At 54.7% G+C, this 20,691-nt stretch overlaps 1 protein-coding gene across 1 annotated transcript; it reads right to left on the bottom strand.

Annotated features, from left to right (window-relative positions):
- Window positions 1-423: 423 nt before the first annotated feature.
- PAQR5 (progestin and adipoQ receptor family member 5) lies at window positions 424-18,576 on the bottom strand. Its single transcript, XM_064157854.1, has 9 exons — window positions 18,175-18,576; window positions 12,927-12,979; window positions 12,299-12,518; window positions 11,421-11,548; window positions 11,109-11,314; window positions 9,967-10,093; window positions 5,670-5,766; window positions 4,696-4,837; window positions 424-3,372 (listed from the first exon to the last, which is right to left on the bottom strand). Exons 3-9 carry the CDS (start codon window positions 12,350-12,352, stop codon window positions 3,125-3,127), a joined length of 1,002 nt encoding a protein of 333 aa, XP_064013924.1. The 5' UTR covers window positions 12,353-12,518; window positions 12,927-12,979; window positions 18,175-18,576; the 3' UTR covers window positions 424-3,124.
- Window positions 18,577-20,691: the final 2,115 nt, after the last annotated feature.

Below are 20,691 nucleotides of genomic sequence, written 5' to 3' on the forward strand. Positions count from 1 at the left end.
ACCTTCAAGATCATCTAGTTCTAACCCCTGCCATAGGCAGATTGCTCAGCCTGGTCTTAAGCACTAACAGGGCTGAGGTGTCCACAAAGCCACTGGGCAACCTCTTCCAGAGCCTTTCTGTTCTCACCCACAACTGCCTGCAGCATTTAAGGAAGCCAAGTGGAGGCACTCAGAATGGGAGAAAGGACTACTTTCCATTGCCTGAGCTGTTAAAGAGGCAGAGAAAATACTTACACAAGATAGTGTGGTGCAGAGCCCTTTCCCTCTGCTCAAAGCCATCCTAAAGAGAACTCCACCTGAGTGTGCTGCCGCCCTGCGGTCCTGCCGCCCTCAGCCAGCCTCTAAAGCGAGGGAAGCAAAGCGCAGCTGCGGCCGCCCTTACCGGGGCTGCTCCGCCTCGCAAGGATGCTTTACCAGTAGCACTTTAAGGCAGATTTCCTCTTTATTGGTTCTTTCTGTGACTCGTTTCAGCACATCACTGAAGGGTGAGGGCCTGACTGCGGCTGAAGAACTCTGGCCCCTCCAAGGTCACACATTCACTTCTCCAGCGCCTATGTGCCAGACAAAGAGCCCACTCAAAGGCCTGCAGCCCGCAAGGTGGGGGGAGGAGGAGGATGTTGGTGCCTTACACCCGTGGGGAATTTATTGTTTTTTTTCAACATACAATTTATATAGAATCATAGAATCAAGCAGGTTGGAAGAGACCTCCAAGATCATCCAGTCCAACCTAGCACCCAGCCCTAGCCAGTCAACCAGACCATGGCACTAAGTGCCTTATCCAGGCTTTGCTTTAACACCTCCAGGGACAGTGCCTCCACCACCTCCCTGGGCAGCCCATTCCAATGCCAATCACTCTCTCTGCCAACAACTTCCTCCTAACATCCAGCCTAGACCTCCCCCAGCACAACTTGAGACTGTGTCCCCTTGTTCTATTGCTGGTTGCCTGGGAGAAGAGGCCACCCCCCACCTGGCTACAATGTCCCTTCAGGTAGTTGTAGACAGCAATGAGGTCTGCCCTGAGCCTTCTCTTCTCTAGGCTAAACAAAAGAACTTTTCAAATCCAAGTAAAACAACCCAAGAGAGAAGTGGAGATGTTACTGCCTCTTCAGTCCCACCTTGCATGTGGAGCTAGAGTGCTTCCTGCTCACAGCAGTGCTCAAGGTGCACTAAAGCCTTGCAGTCATTAGCAGTTAGGTGATTAGTTGTCACAGCTGATCTGCTGCAGGACAAATCACAAACTAGATTAGTAGAGATCAGTGCAACCGTTCAGGTAAGCTTGCTCTGGGAATGAAAGAAACCTGCTGAACAAACAAGAACGTTCCAGTGCCTCTAAAGATTCATAGAGCCATGAGCTGGGCTGGAAGGGACCTTGGGGATCATCTAGTTCCAACTCCCCTGCCATGGGCAGGGGCACCTTCCACTAGTCCAGGTTGCTCAAGGCCACAACCAGCCTGGCCTGGAACACCTCCAGAGAGGGGACAGCCACAACCTCCCTGGGCAACCTGTGCCAGTGTCATAGCAATGTCATCAATAAATAAAATGAGCAGAAATCTTGACCAGCTGTCAGAAGAAAAGTCCTCTTCAGAAGACTTCTTCTGTCTCTTTCTATATGTAACAAGCTGGTGTGTTGTCATTGCATCAGTTTGCATTTGTCAAGGCCTATCAGACACAACCCCCAGCTCCTATGCTGGTATGATTATCCAGAAGCTAGACCATATTCCCTCACAGGCAGCTTTGTGGTCCACGTCCATGTAGGTAAATCCAATGGGACTACCTCAAACTCCACACCCAGCAGTCAACTTCTCCCCCTTGCCTGGACCAGGTTGAGACCTCCCAGTTCTTTTCCAGGGCTCCCTGCTCCTGTCTGTAAAATCCCAATGCAGCAGCAAGGTGAGGAGTAAGAGACAGAGCACAGGAGCAGCAGTGTGCTATGCTGGCCAGGAACAGCAATGGGCCCCTGAGGTGCATGAAGAAGAATGTGGTCAGCATGTCAAGGGAGGGTCTCCTCCCACTCTAAGAGGAACCCTGTTGAGGCCATACCTGGAGTCCTGAGTCAAGTTCTGGACTCCCCAGTTCACAAGAGAGAGGGAACTACTGGAGAGAGTCCAGTGGAGCAGAGAGGACTGGAACACCTCTGTGAGGAGGGAAGGCTGAGAGCCCTGGGGCTGGTGAGCCTGCAGAAGGGCAGCCTGAGAGGGGATCTGTTCAATGCTCAGCAAGAGCTAAAGGGTGGAGAGCAAGAGGATGGGGCCAGAATCTTTTCACTGGTGCCCAGGAGGCTCCTTCTGAAGATGTGGAAAAAAATTATTTGGAATGAGGATGCTGAAACCCTGGAGCAGGCTGCCCAGAGAGGTTGTGGAGTCTTCTTCTCTGGATAGATTCCAAAATCCCCTGGCCTTTGTCATGCTGGGCAGGCTGCTGTGGGTGCCCCTGCTTGAGCAGGGTAGTTGAACGAGATGATCTCCAGAGGTCCCTTCCCCCTCACCATGCTGGGATCTTGTGAGCCTCCCATAGAGGTGTCTAGACAAACTCTTTCTGGGTAACGCCTAGACCCAGCTGAATGTATCCACAGACAAACCCTCATCTCCTTCAATCCCACGTTTTTCAGGCACTTGGGTTCAGTGGAAGGCTGAGGAACATGGATATTTGAGGATTTCATCCTCTCAATAAAGTCATTTTAAGGCAAAAAAACCCAACCCTTAAGAAGCCCCTGGAAGAGCCTTTCCTTGTGCCTTCACCAAAGAGTCTAACCTGATGGCAAAGACCTGTGTGCCATCAGCTGAGCAGTGTTAGCTCCCTGTCTGCTCCCCAAGGCAGACCTGAGGAGTGCCTCTTGCTTTGGAAGGCATCAGCACTTGGCTCCCATTGACAGAAACCTCCCAAAAGAAGGCATTTGAACTATTTCTGGTGGGGAAAAAAAGCAACTTGGTCAAAAAGCTTTTCAGAGCCTACCCCCAGCTTTGAAGCTCTGCGTACAAAGCCCAGTGCAAAACCTTCTGCTCTGGAGAAAGTTACTGAGAGGAAACCTTTCCTCAGAGAGCACTGGTGAACAAACTTCTCCTCCTTCATCCTCACCTCACACCTCGTGTTCAGGAGCACCACAAACCCTGCCCAGCCCCACAGCCTAGAGCCCGTGAGGTTTTTCTCTCTGCAAAGGTTCTGGCATGAAGCGCAGGGAGGCAGAGCAGAGCCCAATGACAGCCAAGCTGATGGCCACACAGAGCCCCATCGACCCCAGGGTCTGCAGGGAGGAGGGGAGCAGCAAGGTGGCCTGCAGCTGGTCACGTCGCTCAGCCATGTCCATCATGATGGCCTCCATCTGGAAGTGTGTGCCAAGGATCCCACAGACATGGAAAACCTGGTGGCTGTGCCCTGCAAGAAAGCCAAAAGCTCCTTGAGTCCACCAAGAAACACCTCAGGTCCACCAAGAATATCCTTCTTTTAACCAAGAAACCCCTTGAGTCCACCAAGAAACTCCTCAGGTCTACCAAGAATATCCTTCTTTTAACCAAGAAACCCCTTGAGTCCACCAAGAAGCTCCTCAGGTCCACCAAGAATATCCTTCTTTTAACCAAGAAACCCCTTGAGTCCACCAAGAAACACCTCAGGTCCACCAAGAATATCCTTCTTTTAACCAAGAAACCCCTTGAGTCCACCAAGAAACTCCTCAGGTCTACCAAGAATATCCTTCTTTTAACCAAGAAACCCCTTGAGTCCACCAAGAAACTCCTCAGGTCCACCAAGAATATCCTTCTTTTAACCAAGAAACTCTTTGAGTCCACCAAGACACTCCTTGAGTCCTCCAAGAAGCTCCTTGGACTTCATTAAAACACCTCAGCAGCTCTTCTGGCCAACATTCATTCCTTTCAAATTTTACTACTTCCTGTGGCTTTTAATTCTGTGCCAGCAGAGCAGAGAGATCTTCTTCTGCAAAAAGCAGCTGGTTGTGATGGGAGCAAGGGATCTGCATTAGTGAGGCCACAGCTGGAGTACTGCCTCCAGTTCTGGGCTCTCCAGTTCAAGACAGAGAGGGAATTACTGAAGAGAGTCCAGTAGAGGCTACAAAGGTGCTGAGGGGCCTGGAGCATCTCTGTGAGGAGGAAAGGCTGAGAGCCCTGGGGCTGTCGAGCCTGAAGAAGAGCAGCCTGAGGAGGGGTCTGCTCAATGCTCAACAAGAGATTAAGGGTGGGGGGAAAGAGGATGGAGCCAGAATCTTCTTGTCAGTGATGCCCAGCAACAGGACAAGGGTCAGTGGGCACAAACTGGAACCCAGGAGGTTCCATCTGAACGGGAGGAGAAACTGCTTTGGTGCGAGGGTGCTGGAGCCCTGGAATCATAGAATCATAGAATCAACCAGGTTGGAAGAGACCTCCAAGATCATTCAGTCCAACCTAGCACCCAGCCCTATCCAGTCAACTAGACCATGGCACTAAGTGCCTCATCCAGGCTTTTGTTGAAGACCTCCAGGGATGGTGCTGCCCAGAGAGGCTGTGGAGTCTCCTTGACTGAAGAGCTTCCAACCCTGCCCTGGCAAGCAAGCTGCTGTGGGTGCCCCTGCTTTAGCAGAGGGGTTGGGCTGGATGATATCCAGAGGTCCCTTCCAAGCCCACCATGCTGGGCTTCTGGGTGTGAAACCCCATTTCAGACTCCCAGCAGGGGATACCTGACGGCTCCTGGCAGCCTCTCGGCACTCACCGATGTAATCGAAGTGTCCTGGTGCGAGCCTCTCCGGCAGGTGGCTGGCAAAGATGAAGCAGGTGAGGATGGCAAAGAAGGTGTGCTTGTAGTGGACCAGGATGGAAGCATCCGTGCAGCTCTCTGCTGCACACTGGTAGAACTGCAGCAGCAGAGAGGTGTCCACACAGAGGTACCATGCAAAGGAGAGAAAACTGCTGAGGCTGGGAGAGACTTTTGAGACCATCGAGTCCAGCCACGCTCCTGGACCTCACAATCCCACCACTACTGCCAAGCCACTACCACTAAACCATGTCCCTCTGCACCACATCCACACTGCTTTCTAAAGGAGGCAGAGGCACTCCCCAAGCCTCACTCACTCTTCCACCCAGCAGCAGGACATGTGGTGCAGGACCCAGGGCCCAACACAAGGGCTTGAGCAGAACATCTCACTTAAACATGAGGAGAAACTGCTTTGGTGTGAGGGTGCTGGAGCCCTGGAGCAGGCTGCCCAGAGAGGCTGTGGAGTCTCTTTCTTTGGAGAGCTTCCAAACCCACCTGACCATTGTGATCCTGGGCAGGCTGCTGTGGGTGCCTCTGTTTTAGCAGGGAGTTGGCCTGGATGATCTCCAGAGGTCCCTTCCAATCCTGCTGTCACCTCCACTTAATGTAAATCCCAGCCCCACACCTCCCGTCCTTAGCCACCACTACAGCAAAATTCCCACTTCACTCCAGTTTGGGAACTTGGAAAGCTTGCAGTTTTCCAAGAGAGTAACTTTCCAGCCTGAGCTTTGAAGTGGGAGGAATTTGCCAGTCAATAGGTGCAGGAAAAAATAACCCAATCCCTTTTCCTGCCGGAGTTTGTTTTCCTTTCAAAGACTTCAGAAAGCTGGGATATCTTCCCAGATGTGTTCAGACTGAGATGAAGCAGCTGAGGTTTCTCTGCACCAAGTGCAGGCCTGGGGTGCTGTGCCCACGGGCAGTGTGAGACATACCCTGTAGAAGAGGGGGATGCTGTCGAACAGGTAGGGGTACACAAAGGCCAGGGTGCGGGAAGCCTTGCTGAGCCTGGGCTGCTCCACCTCCACAAACCTAGGGGAGAACAGAGAAGGTTTCAGGTGGCACAAGACAGCAGATTGGGCTAACAGCATGAGCAGCCCTAGGGAGAAGGACTTGGGCATGCTAGGGGTGCAAAGCTGAACATTAACTGGCACCAAGCACTCCCAGCCCAGCCCCAGCCATGTCCTGGGCTGATCCCCACAGGGGCAAGGAGGGGATTCTGCTCCTCTGCTGTGCCCTGCTGAGCCCCCACCTGCAGTGCTGGGGCCAGCTCTGGAGTGCTCAGCACAGCAGAGACATGGACCTGTTGGAGTGGAGCCCCCACCTGCAGTGCTGGGGCCAGCCCTGGAATCCTCAGCACAGCAGAGACATGGACTTGTTGGAGTGGAGCCCTCACAGCAATGCTGGGAGGGTTGGAAGCACTCTGCTGTGAGGCCAGGCTGAGAGAGTTGGGGTTGTTCAGCCTGGAGAAAAGAAGGCTCCAAGGAGAACCTCCAGTGGCCTTTTGGAGCTTCAAGGGGTCATTCAGAAAGTTGGGAACAGACTTTTGTGACTGTTGTGAGAGGACAAGGGGTGAATTAAAAGTGAGAGATTGAGACTGGAGAGAAGGAAGAAATGTTTGACCCTGAGGGAGGTGAGAGCCTGGCCCAGGCTGCCCAGAGAGGCAGAAGATGACCTATCTCTGGCATCATTGCAGGTCAGGTTGTGTGGGGCTCTGAGCAAGGTGCAGTAACTGCAGGTGTCCCTGCTGACTGCAAGACAGATGGAGTAGATGAGCTCTAAAAGTCCCTTCCCACCCAAAGCAGTCACTGATTCCATAATTCTGTGACTCATCAAGCAGCCATTTAGGGTTTCAGCATTTCCTGAGAAGTTGATTCCATCTGGTGCAGCAGCTCAGCACGTCCTTTCTTCAGATGTCCCACTGCTAGTCCCTGCCCTCATCACCTTGCTGCATCCTCCTCTGCACTAAGCCATGCTCCTGGTGACCTCCACAGGGTGTGTCAAGAGACTTAGCATGTTCTGCTGCTCTGCTTGGCCACGATGTAACAGGTCAGCAAAAGTCAGGAGCCTTTCCCTTGTCTGAACCTCTCTGAACGGACCAGATGTGATTCTTATCTCTTTCTCCCAGAGTGACCCCAGTGCCAGGCAGCCACAGACCCTCCCAGCACCTCCAGACAACCCTGCCCAGGGTGTGGTTGGTGGAGCAGCTCCAACAGCATTGCTGAGCCCTCTGCAAACTGGGCAGGAGCAGGAGTGCCTGGGCAGGTCTCCTCCTGGCACATCTACTCACTGCCCATTGCACAATTGGGTTTTGGGCCTGCTCCCATCCAACTCTCCCAGCTTGGATGGACCTTTTGGTTGGTGTGACTCAGCTGAGAGTGAGGCCAAAGTGAATACAATCAGTCAGCAGTCTCCATGGCAGGAAATGGGGTGGCCCAGCTGCTGGTGCCTCATGTGCAGCTCAGGAGTGGCCAGATCCACTGAGCCCCTGTGCCCAGCCTAGCAGATTGCAAGCCTGGCACAATCCACTTACACAGAGATGAGAAGCAGAGCTGGGCACAAACCATTCACCCTCTGCAACCTCACCAGAAAGAGAAAGGAGAGGAAATGGTCTCAAGGTGCTTCAGGTTGGACATTAGGAAGAATTTCTGCCCCAAAAGGGTTGTCAGGGACTGGACCAGGCTGCTCAGGAACTGCTGAGGGACTTGGGGTTGTTCAACCTGGAAAAAAAGGAGGCTGAGGGGAGACCTGCTGACTCTCTACAACTCCCTGAAAGGAGCTTGGACTCGGGTTGTGGTTGGCCTGTTTTCCTGAGGAAGAAGTGACAGGATGAAAGAAAACACTCAGGTTACAGGAGAAGTTTAGGCTGGACATGAGGAACAATTTCTTCCCCTGGAGGGTTGTTGAGGCCTATCCCAGGCTGCCCAGGGCAGTGGTGGAGTCTCCAGCCCTGGAAGGGTTTCAAAGCCATGAAGATGTGGTGCTGAGGGACATGGTTTGGTGGTGAGCTGGCAGTGCTGGGGTCATGGCTGGGCTCAATGATCTCAAAGATGTTTGGCACTCAGAAGGATTCCACCATCCTCTGACAGCTGCCTGCTCCTCACATACCTGCACCTGCAGCGCTGCAGCAGGGAGATGCTGACAACGAAACCTGCAGATCAGGAATTCCTTTTTAAACAACCCCAATGAATCTGGAACTGATCTCAAGCTGCTGGGACTTCCTACAGGTTATCTTCAGGTGCTAAGGACTGGGGTTAGCACACTGGCAGTGAGCTTCCTTTGCTAAGGGAGGCAATAAAGAGATGCACAAGACAAAAATAAGGGGGAAAGAGGGAAAGAGAAAGAAATGAGGAACAGGGGGAAAAAAATGCAGCTGGCATCATCCAGCTGATGAATGGTGAGACCCTGCAAGAAGCTGCCCAGGGAACTTGTGGATGCTCCCTCCCTGGAGGTGTTCCAAGCCTTACTGCAGACTGACAGATCACCCCTGGATCACTCAGTGGATTCACAGAACCACAGAATGGTTTGGGTTGGAAGGTACCTTAAAGAGCATCCAGCTCCAAACCCCCTGCCACGGGCAGGGACATCTCCCACTAGATCAGATTGCTCAAGGCCTTATCTAGCCTGGCATTGAACACCTCCAGGAAGAAGGCATGCACGACCTCCCTGGGCAACCTGTGCCACCCTGACTGGAAAGAATTTCTTCCTCATCTGCAGTCTATCTCCAGTCTAAATCTCTCCTCCTCCAGCTTCAATCCATTTCCCCATATCTGTAAAGAGTTCCTCCCCAGCTTTCTTGTGGCCCTCTTCAGGTACTGAAAGGCCACCATAAAGTCTCTCTGGAGCCTTCCCTTCTCCAGGCTATCTACCACGAGTGAAACAAAGCCCAGTGCAGCTGGAGAAGGAGCAGAGCATATATGTCTGGGGACCAGCTGAGGGGTTCTGCTGTTTGAGCTGATCCAGAGAAGTGTCTGCTGCCAGGCAGGAGCAAACTGTGGCACACACATGAGGCTACTGCTCGTGCTTGGGGAGTGATGCAATCTGCTGCCAGAACCTTGAGGTTCCTCCTCTGCAGAGCTGTTATGTAAACACACACACAGAGCATCACAGAGCCAAGGAGCTGTTTAGGTTGGAAGAGATCTTTAAGGTCACTGAGTCCAACTATTAACCCAGCACTGCCAGGTCCCGAGCAAACCCTCACACAGTCACAGAACGTTAGGGGGTGGAAGGGATCTTGGAAGATCTTCCAGTGCAACCCAACCCCTGCCAGAGCAGGATCCCCTAGAGTAGGTCACACAAGAAGGCATCCAGGCAGGTTTTGAATGCCTCCAGAGAAGAGTCCACAACCTCTCTGGGCAGCCTGCTCCAAGCCTCACAGTGAAAGCTTTTCCCTGTGTTTGCATGGAACCTCCTCTGCTCCAGCTTGCACCCACTGCCCCTTGCCTTGTCATTGGACATCTCTGAGCAGAGCCTGGCTCCATCCTCCTGTCACTGCCCTTCACATCACTATCAACATGAATGCAGCCACCCCTCAGTCTCCTCCTCTCGAAGCTGAAGAGCTCCAGGGATGGAGACTCCACCACTGCCCTGGACAGCCTGGGAAAGTTCATCATACCCAACCTGAACCTCCCCTGGGGAAATTTGAGGCCATTTTCCCTTGTCTTCTTGCTTGTTCCTTAGGAGAAGAGACCAACCCCTGCTTGGCTCCAATCTCTGGAGCTGTAGAGAGCAATGAGGTCTCCCCTCAGCCTCATTTTCTCCAGCCTGAACATTCCCAGCTCCCTCAGCTGCTCCTCACCAGTTCTCTTCTCCAGACCCTTCACCAGCTTTGTAGCCCTTCTCTGGACCTGCTTCAGCACCTCAAAGTCCTTCTTGGACCGAAGGACCTCAAAACTCAGCCCATGTTTTGAGGAGTGACCTCACCTGTGTGCCCAGTCCACAGGAACAATTTCTGCCCTGGTCCTGCTTGGTGGCATCTCCTTACCAGGTACACACCACCTGAAATTACCTTTGGAGCCTTCCAAACTTGGAGCTATTTGCTTTGGAAGGCATTTTGGGATCATCAGACCCTGCAGATGCCATTGGGCAACACTTTGCCCAAACCAAAAGTCCTCTTCTTCCCCTTCCTGAACTGAAGGCTCCTGTTGCGCCAGCAGAGCCTGTAACTGCCAGGCTTTCTTAATGACACTAATTAAGGCTGAGGCTGCAGCTGTGGATAGAGCAGAAGCTTACCTGGAGTAGCAGGACAGAGTGGTGCTCACCACTGTGTTGAGCACGGCGATGGGGACGTAGCAGTGGTGGAAGCTGCTGTTGACCCACTCGGCTGGGAAAATGTATGCTGAGTATGCCAGTGCTGACCCTGCAAGTATAGGAGGTGCCCTGCTGAGGTACAGGTCCCACCAGGACCATTGGTATCCCCCTGGGCTCAGGTGAGAACTGTCACACTGGTGCTTGGCATTCGTTGGGTGTTCTCAGGAAGGGGAGATGGGGATTAAGGCTGAGGAGCTATCAGCTGGAGCATAGAATGGTGGAATTGTTTGGGGGGGAAGAGATCTTTAAGCTAGTGGAGTCCAAGCATTCACCCAGCACTGCCAGCTCACCACCAAACCAAGGCCCTCAGCACCACTTCTACACAGCCTTGCACCCCCTCCAGGGATGGGGACTCCATCGCTGTCCTGGGCAGCCTGGGCCAGGCCTTGGCAGCCCTCAAGGGGAAGAAATTTTTCCTCATGTCCAACCTAAATCTCCCCTGAGGCAACTTGAGGTCACTTCCTCTTGCTCTATCACCTGTTCCTTGGAGTGAAGGGACCAACCCCCACCAGGCTCCAGGCTCCCTTCAGGGAGCTGTAGAGAGCCAGGAGGTCTCCCCTCAGACTCCTTTCCTCTAGGCTCAACAACCCCAGGTCCCTCAGCTGCTCTCACTAGACCTGTTCTCCAGACCCTTCACCAGTCCTTTCCACGAGGAGCCAGAGGTGTGTTGTGCCACACAAAGCCCATGCCCACTGCTTCTCACCCTGAACATGCACCACAGCACCTTCACTGACACCATTTCACTGTGGGCTTTTTTTCCTTATTCTGTTCACTACAGAGACCAAAGAGTGCCACAGGGACAGGTCTCCATCCCAAGGCTGATCCAAAACCCAGCTCCAAACCCGTGGTGGCATCACAGATGCTTCATGGTCCCAGGCTGCAGGGAGGACGAGGAGAAGGAAAAGGAAGAGTGGAAACACCACATGAGCAGCCACCATCTCTGCTTGCCTGGTGGGTACCAGCAGGCTTCAGACTCTGCCCTTGAGTTCTCCATGGCCTTCATCTCCTGCTGCCCCAGGGAAGCGTTGGGGGTGATGCCCCCCAGCACCTCTGCCCCTCCTTACCCAGGCTGTACATGCTGAGGGCTGCATAATCAAAGAAGTAGCAGATGTGCCTGGCGTGGGTGGACATGGTGCTGAAGGTGTGGGCACAGCTGGAGGCCAGGGGGTAGATGCAGCAGGTCAGCAGGTAGGCGAGGAGAGGCCAGGCATGGGGGTCCTCGGGGCCACCCGGCCCCCGCAGCCGCCCCGCCAGGGTCCACACGAAGTACCTGTGGGGCGGAGGAAGGTGAGCAGCACAGCCTTGGGTGCCCCCTGTCCCTGCTCCCACCACCTCCTCCCATGATGGATGCTGAAGACCCTGAGGTTGGTCCCTACCAGGCAGGCACAAAGTGAGTCCAGATGTTGAGGGTCTCGTTGGTCATCTGGAAGACGCTGAGGAGACAATCTGCTGCTGAGCTGCTGGGGGGGCGGTACCCGAAGAGGATGCCCTGCTCCTGGTAGCCCTGCAAGGAGAGGACTGGCACCAGTGGCAGGAGCAGAAAGAAGGACAAGTTGGAGGAGAAGAAGGGAAGGAAGGCAAGGAAGGCAAGGAACCAAAGGAAGGGTGCCCATAATTCAGGGCCCAGTTGCAAGGACAGAGCTGTGTCCCAGTCCTCGAGGAGGTGGTCCTAGGGAGGGGCTGAGCACTGTCCCAGGGTGGAGGTGGTCACCTTAGCATGCTGCTCCCACCTGTCACCTCCCAAAACGATGTGGACAGTGTTTCTAGCAGGGCCTGCTGTGAGAGGGCAAGGGGTGGTGAGTTTATGCTGTGAGGCCAGGCTGAGAGAGTTGAAGTTGTTCAGCCTGGAGAAGAGAAGGCTCCAGGGAGACCTTCTGGTGGCCTTTCAGTGCTTTTAAGGGGTCAGTCAGAAAGCTGGAGACAGACTTTTGAGCAGGGCCTGTTGTGACAGGACAAGGGGTGATGGTTTGACCTAAAAGAGGGAGATTCAGACTGGAGAGAAGGAAGAAGTGTGAGGGTGGTGAGACCCTGGCCCAGGCTGCCCAGATAGCTGGGAGATGCCTCATGCCTGGATCCATTGCAGGTCAGGTTGGTTGAAGCTCTGAGCAACCTGCTCTAGTTGCAGATGTCCCTGCTGGCTGCCAGGGGGTTGGACTAAGTGACTTTGAAAGGTCCCTTCACACCCAAAGCACTCCATGATTCTGTCACCCACACACACACAAGCTTTGGGCACAGAGCAGAAGAGCTCTCTGACCTTAGGCACTTGGTTGATGCTCAGCAGCCTGGGCAACTTGAGACTCAGCATCATGCAGGTTGGGGCTCCAGCTCCAAGGGCTGTTTCTGGCACGGCTTCCCTGAGGACAAGCCCCACTGGTGCCTCACACCCAGCCTGGTCCCATCTCACCCCACTCTGAGGAAGCCACGGGCTGGGGCTGCCCTGTGGTGGCTGAGGAGATGTCCCTTGGGCTCAGGACCTGGAGGAGACAAACACTCAGCAGGATGTGGCAGTGTCCACACACATGGTGCCAAACCCACGCGTGAGAAATGGCATCTATCCCACGTTGGGGTCCTCCTGACTACCCACACCCAAACAGGGCAGAAGGAGGACAGCATATCCCTGTGCCCACCACCTGCAGAGCCTCCACCCCTCTGTTACCACCCCAGCAGAGATGCAGGAACAGCACCCATGTCCCCAGGGCACTCGAAGTGACACAGATAGCCCCTTGCATGGGCAGGGGGGCTGCAGGGTGCAGGCTTCCCCTCAGGGAAGCAGGGGGGACATGGAGTCCCAAGTAGCACCTGGGTTGGTTCCCCTCCACTCCTCATCAAACATCCCAGCCCCATGGTGTAGCCCTTCCAGCCCAAACATCTCCATCTCTTACCTGCTGGTGGCTTCCCCAGCACTGCCTCTCCCCCTTCCACCTCCACCTCCAGTCTGTGGAATAAAAGTGACCAAAAAAAACATCATCTCCTGTGTCCTACTCCAAAGGACCTCCCAGCCTGGGGGAAACTCTGTAAGGAGCCTGAGCATGGGCTTGGAGCTACAACAAGCCAGAAGGTCTCCCCTTGGCCTTCTTTTCTCCAGGCTGACTAACCCCAAGTCCCTCGGCCTCCTCGGATGGCACTGCAGCTGCTGCAGCCATCTCAGAGCTTCACACCAGGACGTCACTGAGCTGCAGCACACATTAGTGGTGCTGCCAGTCCCAAATAACCCCTCTGCAGCCCATTCCTGAGCCCTGGCATTACGCTTCATCTTCCTCTGCTCTTCCTCTCCACTCATACTCTACCTCTCCGCACAGCCAGAGAGCTCCAGTGCAAACCACCGTGGGCAGGACACTGTGGGCCACCATGAGATGGGAGTGCCCAGAAAGAGGGAGGTGGCTGGGAGGTGGCTAACAGGAGGGAAAAAATTAACGAGGCAGGAGAGCAATAAACTCAGCATAAAATCAAATTGCAAATGCCTCCAGTTAAAGATTAGACCCAAAGCCAGAGCCTTGTCCTGGCTGGTAAACTCCAGGTGTGCTGCCTCCCGGCTGTCATCCTCCATGCTGTGCCTGCACTGCTCCGTGGTGGGAAGGGGAACCTGAGGTAGCTCCCAAAACATCAGGACCCAGCTGGAGGGCAGGGAGTGGGGACTAGAGCAAAGGTCTTGTGAGAAGCAGCTGAGGGAACTGAGGGCTTCCAGGCTAATGGAGGAAAGCAGGCTGAGGGGAGACCTTCTGGCTCGTAACAACTCCCTGAAATGAGGTGGAAGCCAGGTGGGAGTTGGTCTCTACTCCCAAGGAACAAGGGGCAGGGCAAGAGGAAATGGCCCCAGGTTGCACCAGGCTGAGGAACAATTTCTTCCCTAAAAGGGTTGTCAAGGCCTGGCCCAGGCTGGCCAGGGGAGTAGTGGAGTTCCCATTCCTGGAGGGGTTTCAAAGCCTTGGAGATGTGGTGCTGAGGGCCATGGTTCAGTGGTGACCTGGCAGGGCTGGGGGAATGGTTGGACAACACGATCCGAGAGCTCCCTTCCACCCAGAACAATTGCGTGACTCTATGAGCAAGGGCAGGGAGCAAGGACAGCTCCCTGCTGGATATTTGCATGCTGCAGGAGCACAGGGCTTGCTGGCCCCATCCCACACCTGATAGAGACACAAATGAGGGCCACGATGGCATGGAGCAAGAGAGCCGTCCCTTATCTCGGTGAAGCCACACAAGCTCTTCACAAAGGCTGAGGTGCAACCCAGGTGAACCGGGTCAGAAGCAGGGAGCTGCTCCGCTGTGCTCACCCCTGTGGAGGACGTGGGAAGCACCAGGCCCAGGCTTAGCAAAGAATTGGTATTCTGGAGAGCAGAATGAGTCAGTGGAGCCGCGGGCGCAGCCAGGCACACCCTGCAGCGCTGCCTCTTCCTCCTCCCTCGGCTCAGCCTTCTCCGCCCGGAGAGCAGCGCTCCTGCGCAGCGCTCCCGGGATGAGGCACGGGGCCACATCAGAGCACTGACCCCTGAGAACAAGCTCTGCAGGCTGCACGCACACCTCCTCCTCCCTCTCCTCCTCCTTTCCCTTCTCCTTCTCCTCCTCCTTTTCCTTGTCCTTCTTCTCCTTTGCCCCCTTTCTTTTTCCTATTCACAGAATCACAGAATGGTTTGGGTTGGAAGGGACCTCTAAAAGTCATATAATGCAACCCCTTTCTTCTTCTTTTCCTTCTCCTCCTCTTCCTCCTCCCTTTTCTTTTCCTTCTTCTTTTCACTGTCCTCTTTGTTCTCCCTCTCTTATTCCTTCTCCCTCTCCTTTTCATTCTCTTCCCTCTCCTCCTTCTCCTTTTCCTTCTTCCTCTCTTTTTCCTTCTTCCTCTCTTTTTCCTTCTTCTTTTCACTGTCCTCTCTGTTCTCCCTCTTATTCCTTCTCCCTCTCCTTTTCATTCTCTTCCCTCTCCTCCTTCTCCTTTTCCTTCTTCCTCTCTTTTTCCTTCTCCTTTTCACTGTCCTCTCTGTTCTCCCTCTCTTATTCTTTCTCCTTCTCCCTCTCCTTTTCATTCTCTTCCCTCGCCTCCTTCTCCTTTTCCTTCTTCCTCTCCTTTTCCTTCTTTTCACTGTCCTCTCTGTTCTCCCTCTCTTATTCTTTCTCCTTCTCCCTCTCCTTCTCATTCTCTTCCCTCTCCTCCTTCTCCTTCTTCCTCTTTTTCCTTCTTCTTTTCACTGTCCTCTTTGTTCTCCCTCTTTTATTCCTTCTCCTTCTCCCTCTCCTTTTCATTCTCTTCCCTCTCCTCCTTCTCCTTTTCCTTCTTCCTCTTTTTCCTTCTTCTTTTCACTGTCCTCTTTGTTCTCCCTCTCTTATTCTTTCTCCTTCTCCCTCTCCTTTTCATTCTCTTCCCTCTCCTCCTTCTCCTTTTCCTTCTCCTTCCTCTCTTTTTCCTTCTCTCCTTCCCCTCCCGATTCCCTCATGCCGTTCCCAAGTTTCCACAGGGACGCCAGGCACCACAGGCTGCAGGTCCAGCCCAGGAGCCTTTGTTCTTCGCCCAGGTCACCCAGGGAAGGTCCCTGTTTAGCACCGGCTTTCACCCTTAATTAACGCTGTGGCTCGTCTCTGGCAAGCGGAGCCCGGACCTGTCCCCTGTCACCGCTCCTCCGCCCTGTGTCCGGGCTCGGTTCCAACAAGCATGGCCACAGCAGCTCTGTCCCAGCTCAGCTCTCCCACCAGCGGCATTTAATGAGGGAGAAAAAATATTTGAGCTGTTAATGATTAACTCTGGTGACTTTCTTGGGCTGGTGCAAGGAGGGAGCCGAGCCGAGCCGTGAACCCGGGCTCCTCCGAGCGCTCGGCACCAGCCTCAGCAGCACAGGACATGCCAAGACCTTTCCCAGCAGAACAAGAGAGGCTTTGTAGGAGGTTGTTAGTGCTGCGGGTGGCTGCTGGTATCTGCTGGGGCTGGGAGACCAGCAGGCAGCTCCCAGCAGACGTGGAAGCTTCAGGGCTTTCCCAAAATGACTGCGTTTCAGACGCGTGCCGGAGCTCTCTGCCAGACCCAGTCCTGCCTGGGACACCTCAGCACCTCCTCAAACCCTCAGTGGCTGCCACAAGGCTTGCAAGCAACCGGCTCTGGCCACCAGCTGCTAGGAGTGGGCAGGGATAAAAGAGAAACAAAACACTCTCCCCACCACACTATCCCCAGCACCCACACCCCTTCACACCATCCCCAGCACCCACACCTCTTCACACCATCCCCAGCACCCACATCTCTTCACACCATCCCCTTCACCCACACCTCTTCACACCATGTCCACCAAGATGACCTTAGAGGGTCTAAGGTGAGCTCTGAGGGTCCCTTCCAACCCAACACACAATCTGTGAATCACCTACATCTCTTCTCTTACAACCACCACAGCAGGGGAGCATCAAACACTGCAAAGCTTCAGCATCCATGAGGGGCAACCAAAAAAGAGAAACTGACTGGGAGTGAAGGGGGAAGGACAAACCCCCAAGCCACAGCAGCTCCTAAAGTCCTCACTGAACTGCCACAAATCCTGCAAACAACCAGCTTCAGCCACCAGCTCATGGAAGAGGGCAGGGGACAAAAAAAAAAGCACTGTCCCCGTCACATCATCCTCATCACGCACATCACTCCCAAACAACACAATGGGTGAGCATCCAACCCTGCAAAGCTTCAGAGTCCCTGGGGGCAACCAAAACCAAACTGACTGAGGGGGAGAAAAAGGTCAAAACCCCAAGTCCCTACTACACCACCTCCATATCACTTCACTCCTAACCAACACAAAAGCTTCAGCACCCCTTGGGGGCAACAAAAAAAAAAAAGAAACTGACTGAAGAGGGAGGAAAGACAACCCCCCAAATCCCCTCTACACCATCCCCATCACCCACATCGCTGTGCTCCCAACTGGTGAGCATCAAAGCCTACAAAGCTTCAGCATCCCTTGGGGGCAACCACAAAAGAGACACTGATTGAGAGGGAGAAAAAGGACAACCCCTCCTCCCCAGATCCCCACTACACCATCCCCATCACCCCCACATCACTTTGCTCCCAGTGGGTGAGCATAAAACCCTGCCAAGGTTCAGCATCCGTGGGGATGATCAAATATGAACTGATTGAAGGGGAGAAAAAGGACAACCCCCCCAGATCCCCACTACACCACGCACATCACTCCTAACCTACACAACGGGTGAGCAGCAAACCCAGCAAAGCTTCAGTATCCCTGGGGATGATCAAATATGAACTGATTGAAGGGGAGAAAAAGGACAACCCCCCCAGATCCCCACTACACCATGCACATCACTCCTAACCAACACAACAGGTGAGCAGCAAACCCAGCAAAGCTTCAGTATCCCTGGGGATGATCAAATATGAACTGATTGAAGGGGAGAAAAAGGACAAACCCCCCCAAATCCCCACTACACCACCCCCATCACTTCACTCCTAACCAACACAACAGGTGAGCAGCAAACCCTGCAAAGCTTCAGTATCCCTGGGGATGATCAAATATGAACTGACTGAAGGGGGGAAAAAGGACAACCCCCCCAAATCTCCACTACACCACCCACATCACTCCTAACCAACACAATGGGTGAGCATCAAACCCACCAAAGCTTCAGCATCCCTTGGTGGCATCCAAAAAAGAGAAGCTGACTGAAAGGGGAGGAGTGGGGGGGGGTGGGGAAAGGCCAACCCCCCAAATCCCCACTATGCCACCCCCATCCCTTCACTCCTAACCAACACAACGGGAGAGCAGCAAACCCAGCAAAGGTTCGGCATCCCTGGGGATGATCAAATATGAACTGACTGAAGGGGAGAAAAAGGACAACCCCCCCAAATCTCCACTACACCACCCACATCACTCCTAACCAACACAACGGGTGAGCAGCAAACCCACCAAAGCTTCAGCATCCCTTGGTGGCATCCAAAAAGGAGAATCTGACTGAAAGGGGAGGAGTGGGGGGGGTGGGGAAAGGCCAACCCCCCAAATCCCCACTACGCCACCCCCATCGCTTCACTCCTAACCAACACAACGGGCGAGCAGCAAACCCTGCAAAGCTTCGGCATCCCTTGGGGGGCAACCCAAAGCGAAGGAAAGTGATTGCGGGGGAAGGCAGCAGCCGAGGCCGGGCCAGCGAAGCAGAGCAGCCGGTACTTACAGCTCTGCCGGCGGGCAGCGGGGCCGGGTCGGGTGCTGCGCTCCCGCCGGCGGCGGCGCTGGCTCCGGCCGCCCGCCTTACTCATCTGTGTACAAACACAACCCACATGGCCCAGCCGCCGCTCGGAAGCTCTCTCTCGGCTGGGGCGTAGGCAGCCGAGAAGAACGGGCTGGGACAGGTCTGCCAAAGCCCACAGCCCCGCAAGGGAAGCTCTGTTCTGCTGTCGTCTGCCTGAAAGCTTCCCTTGCTTTGCTTTGCTTTCCCAGCACCCCCACCCCAAGCAGGACGGTCCCCAGCAGCCCCTGCTCGGGCTGGGAGGGGAAAGGCAGCGGTGGTGGAGGTCAGGCTCCTCTCCCAGATTAGGAGCAAACGACTCCTGGCTCGTCTTGGTGGTGGAACAGGAAAAAGGCAACAAACTAAGACCGGAAATCAGCGCGGCCAAGGCGCGCTCGGATCAGCCTCTGCATCAGCCTCAGCTGGGCTCTGAGGAAGCCGAGAAGGGCAGGGAAAGAGATCAGCTCCCGGACCTCCCCGTGCATCTTCAGCTCCTGCCGTCCTCTGCTTTTAGCGCCGCAAAACACCCCCGACTTTGCTGCACTGCCTGCATTTCCACAGATGGAAGTGCTCCCAAACTGGGCAGAACCCCTTGCAGGGCAGTGGGGTCCCCCTGCTCGGCCACCAGCAGCCCCCACCTCTCTGCTGGCTGCAAAACTCAACCTCTTAGCCCCTCTCCACCCCAAGAAATCCTCCATTCTCCTTTATCCTGCAGCTCTTACATCATTCCCAGCGGGGTGATGGGGACCCTCTGCTCGGCCACCACGCAGCAGGAGCCACCAGCAGCCCCCACCTCTCTGCTGGCTGCAAAACTCAACCTCTTAGCCCCTCTCCAGCCCAAGAAATCCTCCATTCTCCTTTATCCTGCAGCTCTTACATCATCCCAGCAGGGTGATGGGGACCCTCTGCTCGGCCACCACGCAGCAGGAGCCACCAGCAGCCCCCACCTCTCTGCTGGCTGCAAAACTCAACCTCTTAGCCCCTCTCCACCCCAAGAAATCCTCCATTCTTTTTTATCCTGCAGCTCTTACACCATTCCCAGCGGGGTGATGGGGTCCCTCAGCTCAGGCACCACGCAGCAGGAGCCACCTGGTGTGTGCTGGCTGCAAAACTCAGGCTGTCAGCCCCTCTGCAGCCGTTGGTAACGGGTTTCACAACACGGAGTGGCTGCAGAGGGAGGCCCGGGCGTTGCTCCTGGCTTCTTAAGTAACTGCAGGAACTGGAGCCAAGTGTAACGCTCACAGGTCATGGGAAGAAGCTAAAAGGGTCCTTTGAAATCAGGGCTGGAGAAGGTGCAGCACTAAACCTGCTTTTTAATCACAAGGGAGCTGCCTCTGACATGGGTTTCTGGGTGTAAGCACCATGACCCTGCGCTGGGTGTGGGATCAAGTGTGGGGTCGAGCGGGACTTCAGCAAGCTTGCAGGTGACACCAAGGTTCCCATCTGAGGGATGGGATCCATCCAGAGGGACCTGGGCACGCTGGAGAAGCAGGCCCATGGGAGCCTCATGAAGTTCCACAAGGCCAAGGGCAAGGTCATGCACCTGGGCTGGGGCAAATCCTAGGGTCAACACAGGCTGGGGATGAAGGACTGGAGAGCAGCCCTGTGGAGAGGGTCTGTGGGTGCTGGGAGGGTGCAAAGCTGGAGGTGAGCCAGCACAGAGCACTCCCAGCTCAGCCCCAGCCCTATCCCGAGCTGATCCCCAGCAGTGTGGGCCGGGAGGGGATTCTGACCCTCTGATGTGCTCCGCTCAGACCTCACCTGCAGTGCTGGGGCCAGCTCTGGAGTCCTCAGCACAAGAGAGACAGGGACCTGTTGGAGTGGGGCCAGAGCAATGCTGGGAGGGCTGGAAGCCCTCTGCTGTGAGGCCAGGCTGAGAGAGTTGAGATTGTTCAGCCTGGTGAAGAGAAGGCTCAAGGGAGACCCTCTGCTGGCCTTTTAGAGCTTCAAGGGGTCAGTCAGAAAGCGGGGGACAGACTTTTGTGTCGAGGCTTGTTGGGGCAGGACAAGGACAGAAGGAAGAAATGTTTGACTCTGAGGGTGGTGAGAACCTGGCCCAAGGTGCCCAGAGAGGTGGGAGATGCCCCATGCCTGGCATCATTCTAGGGCAGGTTAGGTGGGGCTCTGAGCAACCTGCTCTGGTTGCACATGTCCCTGCTGACTGCAGGGGGACTGGACTAGATGACTTCTAGAGGTCCCTTCCCACCCAAACCCTTCTGTGATTGTCTAACTGGTTCCCCTCTGGGTCACCCACAGCTCCTGCATTCTTCTTCCTTTACCAGCAAACTGGCCCAAAATCAGGATCGACTTTGCAGGCAATGGGGCAGGGGATAGCTTATCACTGACTTCCCCCATCCTGGCAGGGCTATGGGTCAGGAGAGCAACTTCTGGCACAGAGAGTGTGTTTGAAACCAGCTCCTGGGCTCTTTTTTTGCTCCACCCCATTGACCACAGAGCCCAAAG

Source organism: Pogoniulus pusillus, chromosome 17, assembly GCF_015220805.1.
Source record: "Pogoniulus pusillus isolate bPogPus1 chromosome 17, bPogPus1.pri, whole genome shotgun sequence".
NCBI classification, from domain to species: domain Eukaryota; kingdom Metazoa; phylum Chordata; class Aves; order Piciformes; family Lybiidae; genus Pogoniulus; species Pogoniulus pusillus.